The sequence below is a fragment of the Pocillopora damicornis genome, chromosome 13 (genome assembly GCF_964200805.1).
Source record: "Pocillopora damicornis chromosome 13, jaPocDami1.2, whole genome shotgun sequence".
NCBI classification, from domain to species: domain Eukaryota; kingdom Metazoa; phylum Cnidaria; class Anthozoa; order Scleractinia; family Pocilloporidae; genus Pocillopora; species Pocillopora damicornis.
Window position 1 is genome coordinate 2,355,241 of NC_142682.1, and position 12,915 is coordinate 2,368,155.

The 12,915-nt window shown below is 36.1% G+C and overlaps 2 protein-coding genes and 1 long non-coding RNA gene across 9 annotated transcripts; 1 reads left to right on the top strand and 2 right to left on the bottom strand.

Annotated features, from left to right (window-relative positions):
* Positions 1–193: 193 nt before the first annotated feature.
* Positions 194–4,461, bottom strand: LOC149034979 (uncharacterized). Of its 4 annotated transcripts, none has more exons than XM_089191083.1 (3): positions 4,216–4,461; positions 2,237–2,397; positions 194–1,207 (listed from the first exon to the last, which is right to left on the bottom strand). In XM_089191083.1, exons 1-3 carry the CDS (start codon positions 4,247–4,249, stop codon positions 1,115–1,117), a joined length of 288 nt encoding a protein of 95 aa, XP_089047209.1. In that variant the 5' UTR covers positions 4,250–4,461; the 3' UTR covers positions 194–1,114. The 4 variants fall into 4 exon arrangements, with proteins under 4 accessions (XP_089047209.1, XP_089047210.1, XP_089047208.1 ...); XM_089191084.1 differs by having other exon boundaries at positions 2,249–2,397; positions 4,216–4,460; XM_089191082.1 differs by having other exon boundaries at positions 2,249–2,397; positions 4,185–4,460.
* Positions 4,462–5,868: 1,407 nt separating this feature from the next.
* Positions 5,869–11,827, top strand: LOC149034980 (uncharacterized). Of its 3 annotated transcripts, XR_016182153.1 has the most exons (7): positions 5,891–6,210; positions 6,997–7,036; positions 7,553–7,686; positions 8,051–8,134; positions 9,308–9,465; positions 9,721–9,864; positions 10,387–11,827. It is a non-coding gene; the product is annotated as an uncharacterized LOC149034980 (long non-coding RNA). The 3 variants fall into 3 exon arrangements; XR_016182154.1 differs by having other exon boundaries at positions 5,869–6,210; positions 6,997–7,053; positions 9,721–11,827; XR_016182152.1 differs by having other exon boundaries at positions 5,903–6,210; positions 9,415–9,465; positions 9,721–11,827.
* On the bottom strand, positions 9,677–12,857 carry LOC149034981 (uncharacterized). 2 transcript variants are annotated; one of them, XR_016182150.1, is made up of 3 exons: positions 12,054–12,857; positions 11,181–11,431; positions 9,677–10,849 (listed from the first exon to the last, which is right to left on the bottom strand). XR_016182150.1 is itself a non-coding variant. In XM_089191080.1 (3 exons), exons 2-3 carry the CDS (start codon positions 11,348–11,350, stop codon positions 10,559–10,561), a joined length of 396 nt encoding a protein of 131 aa, XP_089047206.1. In that variant the 5' UTR covers positions 11,351–11,431; positions 12,054–12,689; the 3' UTR covers positions 9,677–10,558. The 2 variants fall into 2 exon arrangements, 1 of the variants encoding a protein (XP_089047206.1); XM_089191080.1 differs by having other exon boundaries at positions 9,677–10,784; positions 12,054–12,689.
* Between the last annotated feature and the right edge of the window lie 58 nt (positions 12,858–12,915).

Here is a 12,915-nt window from a genome sequence, read left to right on the forward strand (position 1 = left end):
GGGCACCTATTAACCTTTTTTAAAGCAAGATGTATGAAATCACTGGACCTCAGCACACACAAAAATTAAATAATGGAAAGAAATCAGAGAAATGAAATATATCCCACATGTAAAAAGAATGGGAAGAGGAAACAAGGAAACCTCAAAAAGATTTTCACTTGTTGCAGCTAAGAAAAAACATAACACTTGAGACTTTTTCTAATTTTTTTTTCAACACTTTCATTCCCAGTTTTTATGATTTTTGCAGGACTTATCCCTTACACTCCCATATGTGACCAAGACAGAATTTCTCCTTACAATATCAATACAATATCAAGCAGACAAGTGATGAGAATAAAGAAAACTATTAATTAGCTTATTAATTGATTCAATACCAAATTCTCAAAACTAACATCACAAGAACTATATGGCAAACAGTAAGGAGAATTACTAATGAGATCTTGAGAGTGAAAATCTCATGAACAGAGACACCCATGCAGGGCAAGGCTTCTTCCAGTTTCCACTCAGTTCCACAGAAAACCTTATTTCAACCTGTTTGGAGAAATATCTCCATTTGTTTAGAAATGCCAGGTGATGCCAAAAATGTTCATTTTGTTGTGGACAAATTTTCTGAGCCTTTGCATATGCACATTTTCTTCTAAGAATCAACAACCCAACAATATAACATCATGCAAAAGGAAAGAAAAATTCAGTGGATGTTTTAATAGAGGTTCATCTGAAATTTAAAGTGTTATTAATCATAAGTTTGAAAAGAACAAAAGTTAGCTCTGAGTCCATAAAGCTACACATAATTAGAGCATAATGTCAAAAAAAAATGAATATATAAAAATGGGAAATTATCCCTAAAGTAACTTGTCTGAAAGTTAAAAATTATACCAAAGTACACTTACAACTGAAAAGTATACTTGTGCAATGAGATCACTACTTTCCAGAATTTCCTTTGGAACAACGACTACAAGCTGCAGATTTTTTTCCTCCCTTGTTATTCTCCTGACTAACAGTGACCCGTTTGCACTTGAATTTAAAAGAATCATGCATTTCTTTGATTTTATAACTGACAGTGGTGCTTGTCACAACAGCCTCTTTAGAAGTAACATAATAGCCACAATTGTGGCTAAATTTTCTGCTGATAAGTTTTCTGGTGATGAGTCAACTCCAAAAACTGCTGCTCCAGTTGCTGGACAGCTTGTTGGACTTCATTTCTTTCCTAAATAGTAAAGAGAATAGTATCAGTGTCGCATAGTGGTGATTGATGAAGAAAAAGCATACAGTCAAACCTGTATTAAGCAGTCACCCACAGGGAATTGCAAGGACACTACTGAAACAGTTTCCACAGAATAGCAGTCAAATGCTGTAAAAAAATGCTATTTTATGCCATAATTGATCACTTAACTTAAAGTTTACTCAAAAGCTTGCTAAAAGATGCATTGACTCTTTGTTAATACCAATAAACAGAATCAACAAAATGGTGACATAGCATAAAAACAGAACACTAAAGCAGAATTACTGTCTAATATTTTCTATCAGTTGGACCTCTAGGTCATATCTATGGGCCGATTGACTTGTGTAATGTTTGTGCATAATATTTGTCCCAATAGCTCTAAGAAGAGTTAGATAATTGGCAACATGTTGAGCACATTTAAACTCGAAGTACTATTCCTAGTTTTATTGGAGAGATTCTGCTTTAGTGACTGTTCAACAGGAAGCTGGGACTCAGTCAAGGATGACCATGACCACTTAAAGAGGTAAAAATTACAGCACAGTAATTAAGGGGAGAAAATCTGACAACTGACCCCTTTATTACAGGGTGACTGTTTAATATGGTGTCACAATACAGTTTCAACTGTCTAATGATCACCCATTTCATAATGAAACAGATGTGCTCAACTATGTTTTCTTTTGTAGCACTAATTACTCCAATAAAGAGGAACATTTGAGAAAACGTTAGAGGGAATGCATCTTCTTTAATAACCAGTACTTCCAGATGGCTTTAAAGTTAGGACAGACAGTATTTACCTGTCAGTCCTAGTCCACCATAAACAACCTTGCTTGATTTTGTATATACAAGTTTACACTTTTATTCCAGTAAAATTTGTCATTCTCAACAAAGAGTATAATGCACATTAAATTAGACTGATTCAAGTAAGAAAGGTTCAGAGATGAGTTAGGCAGTACAACTTCTTAGAATGAACATCACTTCTTAAGTTAACTTGCTACCTAGTCAATGGTTGCATACACAGTCACATACCTGGATGCATTTTTGTTCCATCTCTTCAATGTGTTTTATTCTCTGTTCTTCATCACAAATACTCTTAAGTACACCATCCCTCATAGCTTGTGGAACCAACACTGGCTGAGTAACCAGCTCACACTTGGTGATGTCATTGGTTCTTTCTTCTATCAGAACAAATTGATATTGAAATAAAAAACAAATTGATATTGAAATAAACAACAAATTGATATTGAAATAAACAACAAATTGGTGTTGAAATAATCAACAAATTGGTGTTGAAATAAACAAGAAATTGATATTGAAATAAACAACAAATTGATATTGAAATAAACAACAAATTGGTGTTAAAATAATGCCATGAAAACAAAATTCTCTCACAGACTTGAGGTTGTTTTCACAGGTCTGGAGTAATAGGCAATTCTGTTAAGCTGTTGTATAAATAGTGTTATAGCCTCCTCAAGGGGTTTGCGTAATTAAAACAAAATAGTTATTGCTGAAGTTTAAACCAACGCAGTGGAGACAGCATTGATTACAGTATTACAACTGTCTCTTTGTTTTTCAACCTCTTGAAAATACAGTTCCTCTACTTTATTTGTGTTAAATTCCCTTTTTTGATTTTGCTTTTGTGCTTAGCACTTGGTTGGTGAACATCATTCTCAAGATAGAACAGACACATTCAAGTTTGGAAATTTTTTCCTTTCAAAATATTTAAATGTTATTTTATTCTTCCAGCCCCCATCCTATCATTTCCTTTTACATTGAACCTCCCTACCCACTAAAAATTTACAGTACCATTAATAAATGAATGGCATGCATTAAAGAATCCCTTGTAAATTACCGTACTGACTGGGTACATAAAAGAAACAAAAGCAAAAAATGCTGTAGTATGCTAAATGTGTTGAGTTGACTTAGAGCTCTCCAGTCTCATGTATTGGGTGTGAGACTCACACAAACAAATTCATTCTTACACTCTCATGCTAAAGCCATTATTTCTCTCTCCTTAAAGGTTTTGCATTTATTCTGTTGATTTTGAGATAACAAACTGCTGCTTTTATTAAGAACCTATAAAATTATCCTTCCAAATGTAATTTACTCCTTGTTCCCTATGCACTCATTTTGCACACTTTTTAACAGCAAAAATTCTCTCTCAGATTAAAGAAATGCGCAGTTTAGCCTTAAATTTTTTTACAATTTTCCAGGGGAACATGCCCCTATATCCTCTTCCCTTTTCCACCCTTGATGGGTGATGCCCATGAAATCTTACTCTTTGCCAGCAAATGGACTTGAGAGCTCTAGTTGATGTAAACTGCATTGCAACACAGGTGAAAAGATTTGACTTTCTAGAAAAGTATGCAGGCAGGTTTACCACTAATCAGTAAATTAAGTATTAAGTCTTGGAATAAAAAGGGGATTTTTGTCCAATATTGCCCCTAACAAAATGCATAGATGACTCAACAAGGCCAAAATTTAGGTCCGCAGAAAAGTTTAAAACATGTACCACCTTCAAGACCAAATCTATTGATTAAATCTCCAAATTTGCAGACTCAGATCTTACACAAGTGAAATAGTAAGCGTTTGAACAAGATCTTATGTCATACAAGAACTTTGTTTGCATTCTGTTTTCCACAACATTCAACTACATAATTTTTTCAGCCACAAGATGTTGAAGACATATTTCTTGCATAGGACCAAATCATTCGTTCTGAATACGACAAGTCCTAAATTTTGTACGTTATATTTTGTACATGTCAAAGACACAAGACAGTGGATGAGTTTGGACAGTGTGGGATAATTGTACATAGTAAATTACGATCAAAAAAAGAAAGGCTGATATATGGCTATTAGCTAGTGGTGTTTAATATCTCAACCAGACTTGAATCCATAGTTAGTTAGCACATAACACCAGCAGCTACAACGCTCATCGATCGACGAATTGAAAGTAATAACTAACCTTGTACTTCGTTCAATACATTTTGAAATACCTCCTTCAGCAGAGTTACTTCTCGCCAGGGACATCCATTGTTAACAAAATAAGCCAACATGTCATTATGAATATCAAGAAGTATCCCGGACCTCAAATCATCTTCTTCGTTAAATTTGTAGATCTTAACCTAACAATTTCTTTCGTTCTTTTACGTCGGTAACACAGAGACATTTTGAAATTCTCTTTGTCTAGCGCCCGACTCGGTGGCCATGTTTGCCACTCGAAAGACATTCGTTTCCAGGAAACTCGTCGTTAACGATCTACACAAGTGGGCTTATAAGAGGGCTCAAACAGAGAGTGGAAAATAACTCGATAGATAGTGAAACCTAAGTAAAACTTGACTCTTTTTCCTCAATAAAAGTATTCCTTAAAATGATGATTTTATTTCTTTTGACTTTTTCCTTAAATCAAGAGGTTTAGAACAAGAGAGAAGGATCCTTAATATGAGGAACTTGTCGTTGATTGAAGGATTCAGGTTTTAGAGTCTTAAGAGTGTCCTGCTTATGATTAGTTCTTTGAATCACAGATAAATCTAAAGTGTCTTCCTGCTTTCTACCTAATTCACATGGATGCTGGATCATAGGTCTATGGTTGCTTATGTTGCTTGATAATTGATAGTTGATCATGATACTGATGCTGCAGAGACCAAGTAAGGTACCTATATATAGTTAAAGAGATTTATATGATCCAAAATAAATCAAAAAGCCACAAAAGGTTATTCAAAGAATAATTAAATGTAGTGGTCTCATATGTAATACTACTTTTCTAAAGTAGCCATGTTCTCCAGAGTCATCAAATGTTTCATGTTCTGAGTTGACTAAAGTGGTGTAAATTCCTTAATATTAACTATTGTATCGTTGGGGAGGGAATGGTAAAGAGGGTAAGTGGATAGAACTCATGTATTTTAGTCTGGTATTGATATCTGATTCTCACATTGAAAATTACAGTTATAGAAACTTGCAGCCTTTTCTTTCCTTTTCTTCTCTTACTAACCTCAGACCAAAAGTGATTTCGTAAACGGCCCATGAAGGCAAAAAAGAACCATGCATGAGTCGTTTAGCATTTCATTTCTTGAGATATTTGGACCGAGATTTAATATATGTACTTAAATTTCAGTGCTTTCCTCATAACCCTAATAGATTTTGTTCGTCCCACGTCAACGAACACAGTGTGGTCTGCCTGTGAAAAGACAATAAAAACGAAGAAAAACAAACAATATTCGTGGGTTTATTATGCCGCACAAAAAAACAGGAAAATACAAAAATCTAAAAATAGTGGAAGTGACTGTATCGTAAGAAAACGAAAAGTCAGGTTTGCGCCAAGAATAAGAACTAAGTTTGGTTTTGTGGATTTTTTTTTAAAACGTAAATAAAACATGCCTTTTTTGTTTATCAGATGACAAACGAACACGTGTCGGTTGACTTTCTTTCCCAGCGCTCGAAATAAACAATTAGACATTCTTGATTCTTATTTCGTTTTTAAAGTTCGCAGTCAGCCTTGCTTGGAGTTGAGTTTGACGGTGCATCAAGATTCTATATTCATCACCTCTTTTTTTTTCCTTTTACCTAGCCTCCAACTACTTTGTTGCTCTCGGTGAGAATTTCTCGGAAGACTGAGAACTATATGTACCAGAAATCGTTTCCATGGAAATGACGCTCAGTGGTGGAATCTCCCAAAGAGGCCTGGTGTCAAAGTGAAAGGCCTGGTAGATTTCTTCTCACAAACAGAAGGAATATGGCATTCCGTTTCACGCCTTTTGTTGTTGAACTTCTTCGGTTACCTTTTTCCTACTATAACTTTCAGTTATTTGTATGAGATTCTTCTTTTTATTATTATTATTTTGAAGAGGATGTATGCGATCTATAAAGAAACACACCCTCCGACAGGACTCGAACACTGCGTGTACTGTCAAATCTTTTCGCCAGCTGAAAACAATCTTGTTGTGGTGGGGACATCACAGCTTCGTATCTACAAGTTTTATACCCAAGACGAGGTGGGAGTCGGGCTCCGTGAATCGTTTTATGGAGACTTCAGTTGTTATATTATTGAAAATATCTTGCTAGATTATCAGGTGTAGACAAATACACTGTTAATTATTTGAAAGCGAAATTTCCTAGGCAGTTAAACTATTTCTGACGTCTCTTTTTCCTAGTGGTCAACGGTTTCCTCAGGCTGTGTAGCTGGTACCCAGAAAAGGATATATTGTTCAAGTGGTCAAATCAAAATGTGTATATAAAATGTTAAAACAAAATGATCGGCGGTAAATAAACAATATGGCGCCTGAGGGGCTGGCGAAGGGAATTGACAATTGTCGGTAAATGAAATAGCTGTTTTCTCACGCTTTATTTACATGCCTTGGTATCAGTGCTTTGGGTCTCTACCTTCTGTTTAACTATTAGAGAATTGACTATTGTTGGTGAATGAAATGGCTGTTTTTTTTTTACGCTTTATTTACATGCCTTGGTATTAGTGCTTTGGGTCTCTACCTTCTGTTTAACTATTAGAGAATTGACTATTGTTGGTAAATGAAATGGCTGTTTTCTCACGCTTTATTTACATGCCTTGGTATCAGTGCTTTGGGTCTCTACCTTCTGTTTAACTATTAGAGAATTGACTATTGTTGGTAAATGAAATGGCTGTTTTCTCATGCTTTATTTATATGCCTTGGTATCAATGCTTTGGGTCTCTACCTTCTGTTTAACTATTTAGTGATGTTCACGTGGCCTTTGGCAATTATTTGTTATTAAACTTTTTTTCATCTATGATGTCTTCCTTTTAGCATAATTAAACAGGACCAGCATCACCAGACAAGACAGGAGGTCAGTATTTACTTAAGGTATCAGTATTTACTTGGGCTATCAAGTGTGAGATGTACTTGTAACAGGCTTTTGTTAGTTAACTTGTAACCAACAATTAAATCGGAATCCAACCTCAAAGAAAAGCACCAGATTTGGAAAGTAGAAAGTTGCCCAAATATAGAGTGATATGATGAATATTTCTGGTAACTTAGGCTGGCACACTTGGTGATTTCAAACACTGATTGCAGCAAATTTGATCCCCAACAAAAATGACCAATATCTGACATGCTATAGAGAAAGAGATGTTCTCAATCTTCCATGTTATTACTTCCAGCTAGTTTCATTTTAATTTTTAATTTTTTTTTGGGGGGGGGAGGGGGGATTAGCCCCTCAGGAGATTGCAAATATAGGTTTACATGCAGATAGTTACCAACATTTTAAGACATCTCCACCTTTCAGTGTAATGGTCAATTGAATTGCTCATATACAAGAGTTTCACTTTGCAAGATTGGGTCACCTGTGGTTTACTTTACTTAGATGGTACTACAAAGAGAAGGAAGTTGGAGCTTGTCAGTCAGTGTTCTTTGTTTGGCAACATAGAATGTCTTAAAGCTGTTAGGTCAGCTGGAAATTCAAGGGACTTACTGTTATTGAGCTTTAAGGATGCCAAGGTATTCTCGTCTTGAAGTTTAAGCAATTAAATTTTAAGTTTGTATTAATCTATGACTGGTATTGTTTTTTTTGCAAAAATGAGATGAATAAGCCTTTTGTCACTTTTAATTAACCCTTTAACTCCCAAGATCTGATTGTTAATTCTCCCCTGTAGCTGCTAGACATTTCCTTGTAAATTAGTTATTAGAACTTAGTGGTAGATCAAGATAGCAGCCTCTACCTGATAAGTTTGAATATTCTGATTACCTGTTTGCTGAAGAATGTATGGAAATTGTAGGGAGAAGTTTTATGTTAATCACTTCTGGGAGATAAAAGGTTAACCAAATATTCACATTAACAAATCTCATTTTATTATGTGTGCAGTTTGCTGTGGTGGATTATGATCCAGGCACTCATGATCAGAAGACAAGAAGTTTGCATTACTTTGAAGACAACAAAATAATCAAGGTAGCAGAATTTATTAATAAAACCTGTTCAATGCCAGCAAAAGTTTTAAATTGATCACAAAATGTTGTCTTCATAGCGAGAATGGTTATAATTCAAATAAAAGCTATTGTTAAGTAAAATAATCAAGGTAGCAGAATTTATTAATAAAACCTGTACAATGCCAGCAAAAGTTTTAAATTGATCACAAAATGTTGTCTTCATAGCGAGAATGGTTATAATTCAAATAAAAGCTATTGTTAAGTAAATTCTGTACTAGAGCCAAGAGACTCATCTGGCTAGAGCTTATTCTGGTTTCCATACCATGAGGTGACAAGGTCTTTTAGTTTCTCCCCCCCCCCCCCCTGAACAAGATGCCAGTCTATTGCAAGATTACAAGGCTACATTGTACCTCTCCCCCCCCAACCCCAACTTTTCATCAAGCTTCCCTCAAAATTCACTGCAACCCAACTTTTTGGCTCTGGGTGGAGAGAGGCACTGTGGATGGAAAGTGTTTTGCCCCAGATCGTAACATATTGAATCCCAGACCTTACCCAGGGTCCAGTGCATTAAACATCTGGTCATTGTATCTTCCATAGCTATTGGTAACTGGTCAATAATTATGGGGCAATTTAAACATGATGGCTTTCTTTTGTGATCAACTTAACAATACAAATGACATAAAAGGGATTTTTGGTAAACTTAAGGCCTGTAATACACTTTTTTGCCCACTAAAGACTTTTTTTTATATACATCAGAAGTTAAACTAAGTAGAGTAGGTAGGATACAGGCGAAAGTCACCTCACGAAGTTCCTTTCGCCCTTCATCAGTTTAGTGGTGAATATGTAATGGACAATCACTTTCAAGCAGTCCATTCAAAGTTGGTTTACACAGCAGAAAAATTCTACACAGACCTGCCAAGAAGGAAGAACGAATCCAAAAGCTTTGTTTTATAAACTATACTTACCAAGTTGTTTAAGGACCTGTATATTTGAAAGTTTGGGGCCAAAGCCATCTGTGCTCCAAAACTTGAAAATAACTTGGGTCTGTACAACTTTCTTCATGTTGTTGTGTATGTTCACCATTCCTGATATTCCTCCTCTGTAAATGGCAACATGAATTCACATGATAGATAATGTGATGGATGGTACTTTCCCAATTTTACAGTCATTTTTTATTCCTCGTATCACACTACAGAGTTGTAATCAAGAGTATTTTTAGCCTCCTTTGGTGTGTGTGGATCTTGATCAACGCTGTGCAGTGATGCTTATCTATGACACACATATTGTGGTTTTACTGTTTAGACATGATGGAGTGTTAGAGGAACATGAGCAGGGAGGAACTTTTACAGCAAGGTAAGATATATGTGCATTTATGCAGGTTAGACTGTACTTTTGTAGTCATAACCACAATAAACAACTTTTTTTCTTGTAGAAGAGTTTCTATCATAAAAATGAAATGTTCCAGCAATGATTATCCAAATGGAAAAAATTAAATTTGTTGAGATTGGGCTTTCAAACAGCATAAGAAGTCATGTAATAAATTAAATACTTCACTCAGTAGAAATGGTATGGTATGGTAACTTTATTCATACATGGTATTTCCTTCAGGTACATCAACCAACCATCAGTTGGTTCATTGCTCATTGAAGAATGTGTGGGGGCAGAGTTTTTGCAATCTTCTGAACTCGAAAGAATTTTTATAACTTCGAGCAGACTAGCCTTTTCCATTTCAAGGTTGTCGATGATTGACTTGTAAGTTGAACACTTGAGTCGAAGCTCATTTAGCTCTAGCAGTAATTGGGACTGATGGTTCTTGTGTGTTGTTGGTAATACATTAGACTTTATGCTATCAATTTCTGACCAAATTTTAGCAATTTCACTTGAAAACTTCTCACCCATGTTACTGGTAGTAATTAACACCTCAATGGAGTCGGCAGTGGTTTTAAAATAATTCAAAAAACAACTAGTTCCACCATCTGTAGCATCGGTGTCGGACTTTTCATCTGCCATTAAATTTAGCTCTTCTTCTTGCTGATCCTTGGCTTCTTGTCTAAGGTGTCGTGAACTACTTCATTTGAAGTAATGGCGGAGCTTGCATCTATGTCAAGTTGTATAGCTTCTTATTTGTATATGCCAGAAGGAAAGAACTATTTCAGAACAAACAGACCTTGACCGATTAGGAATTATTTGATATGAGTCCTGTGCCATTATACATTATAGATAAGAAACAGTAAATGTACTTTCAACACTCAAATAGTTGTGCTTGCTCTGCAGAGAATGAAAATCTGTGGAGAACCCATAATCATAACTGAGTTGGAGACATAATTTCCTCTGTGGATAGAGGGTGATGATTCCACCCTTCTGTAAACTCTTGAAGATGGGCATTTATTTATTTATTAAAACAAACATGTAGAGATCAAGTCAATGTCCAAAAGTCCCTCAGATTCTATATGGTCAAAAAGGTTAAGAAAACAACTCTCTCGATGCTCAATTTGCTGATTATGGCAACTTCTTTCAGCAATAAACCTTTCATGATCTGGCCCTCTATCTGGATGTGTTTGTAGATACCAAGAGACGTCAATGTTTTCCATGCCTTAGTCAGCTTGCAGTCTTGATTTTCTTCAACTGCAGAATTTAAAAGTTGAAGGACAGCTGCTACTTTGTTGCTACAACTGCAGTGCAAGTACATGATAAGTCTGAGTATCCATCTATGCCACCCTGTATTACAAACCCCCACCTAAAAATAAATTAGACATGCTTGCTTGATATCAGTCATCAACACAAGCACTAAAAGACAAACATTTTAAGGACAGTGGACACATTACACTCAATTTCAGGAGAACATTAAAAAGGTGCATCAATTGTGCATGCAAATATTAAATAAATAATTTTTCCAAATATTACGCCAAACTGCCTGTTCAGCTTTGCTCTTCTTTGGTGAATCAGTAACATTTCTTGGATAAAGCAACCTAATTTTCCTTACATGGAAAACTGTTTATCAGCTATTGAGGGTCTTGACACCATGATCATTCATATGTTTGCCAAACAAATAGAAGATTTGTGATTACCTGCAACAGACAGTAGCTACCTTATTAATTTGTGGTTTCCATTGATATGCCACAGTGAAAGCGGGGCCTGGACAAAGTAAGTTCTGCATCTGACTGCCATAAGCTGTAACGCCCACATTAAAATTTCTTCGAGACACAACCTTCTCATGCTGTCCTGAATACGATCCCATTGCACTTTATGACCTCTTGGATGAAGGTGCCCACACATGTTCCAATACCCACATCTGGGAATGGTCTTCAGAACATCTGAGCTTTTGAACAAATAGATAAGTTAAGCATGAAAAAGATATTTCAGTGGTGGCTTCAGTGGTGGCTTCAGGGTGGGGTTTTGGGGACTGCACTGCCCCCTTCTCCCATGAGAAAATGAAAATACAGGAACTTTCTTGTTGTGTAATCACTCTAGGATTTCTTCATAGTCTCCTTGCTACTATAGGAGCTGAGATCAACTTACAGCCTCATCCCTTCCCCTTTTACAAAATCAAAAAACTAAGATTTTGTTTTGAGTACTGGTTCACCAATACTTCATTTACTTAAGTTCTATGCTTGTGATATCTAAAAATACATTGTTAATACATGTAATTACAGAAACAGTAGTCTGTAAATGTTTATACTAAAACATCCAAAATAAAACCTTGGATAACAAGTAACACCTGGTCAAGATGTCATTATTGCTAATTTGTAAATCTACGAGTTTTCTTACATCTGGCATTGGTTATGTTGTTTCCCTTATTAAAATCATGCCACTTTGCTAAGCTCTTGGAAATAGCATTCAGCCGTAAATTTTGCTAAACCAACATAAATTCACCGGCATGCATATGAAGATAATGCAAGCATAGGAATCCCAGATGTGACAATGGAAGAATTCATACTAACATAGCATCATCCAGTCCTGCGTCGGTTAAAGAACTGTATTTTTCAAAGTGGAGTTGATATTCAATAATACCTCGTGGAACACACAGAGAAAAGTCGAGCAGTTTTTCAATAGTAAAAATTGTTTTAAAGATACTGTTCTAGAGGTTCTCTAGGGATATCTATGCTGGGACGACCCCTACATCCTGTAAACTTAAACAACCGCCTTTGTAATGAGTTGTCATTACCACCAAGAACAACAAACATTTGATGAGCCCTATGCAACAAACACTCCAGCTGAGGGGAATGTTAAATAACGAAGATGCACGTGCTAGAAAATACAAAACTCTGTCAAGGTGTGTTACTAGATATCCAATTCCATTTTGACTTTTATGAAAACGATCCTGATCCACTCTATTCAAGACGAATTCTCTACTGTAGCTTGGCAGAGAGCAAATTATAGAGAGATGAGTCATATATATGAGTGCATGGAATCAAGTAACATTCCATGTAAGCCAAGTCAAATTATAGCCCCGCTAAGAGGAGGAGCCGAAACGTCAAAACAGCATAACGAAACGATGAAGCGATGAAGCGGTGAAGTGATGAAGCCCTGACGAAACAACGAAACGGCAAAAAAGACAAACGACGAGAAACCGATGTGGTCAATAGTGGGTCGAACCCATAAGAGTTGGGTCCGGTGAAGTGTTGTACTTTGCTGATCAAAGGTTCTGATCACCTGTGAGTATTGTTGTCGAGGGGAGCTTTATCAACTTTTTTTTGTGGTGATTATCGGGTGACCTGGTGTGTTCAGTGAACACCTCATGCCACCGACAGACTTCAAACCTTGCCTTGAACTATTTATGCAAATTGGCTGGCTGCACATTCA

Bases quoted from the DNA above. Each gene is read 5' to 3' on its own strand.
- LOC149034979 (XM_089191081.1), bottom strand. From the start codon at position 4,275: ATGTTGGCTTATTTTGTTAACAATGGATGTCCCTGGCGAGAAGTAACT. The intron at 2,398-4,184 runs GTTAGTTATTAC...TTGTTCTGATAG, and splicing joins TGTATTGAACGAAGTACAAG to AAGAAAGAACCAATGACATC. The intron at 1,208-2,236 runs GTATGCAACCAT...TTTACTATTTAG, and splicing joins GCATCCAGGTATGTGACTGT to GAAAGAAATGAAGTCCAACA.
- LOC149034981 (XM_089191080.1), bottom strand. From the start codon at position 11,350: ATGGGATCGTATTCAGGACAGCATGAGAAGGTTGTGTCTCGAAGAAAT. The intron at 10,785-11,180 runs GTAATCACAAAT...CTTGCACTGCAG, and splicing joins GTAGCTACTGTCTGTTGCAG to TTGTAGCAACAAAGTAGCAG.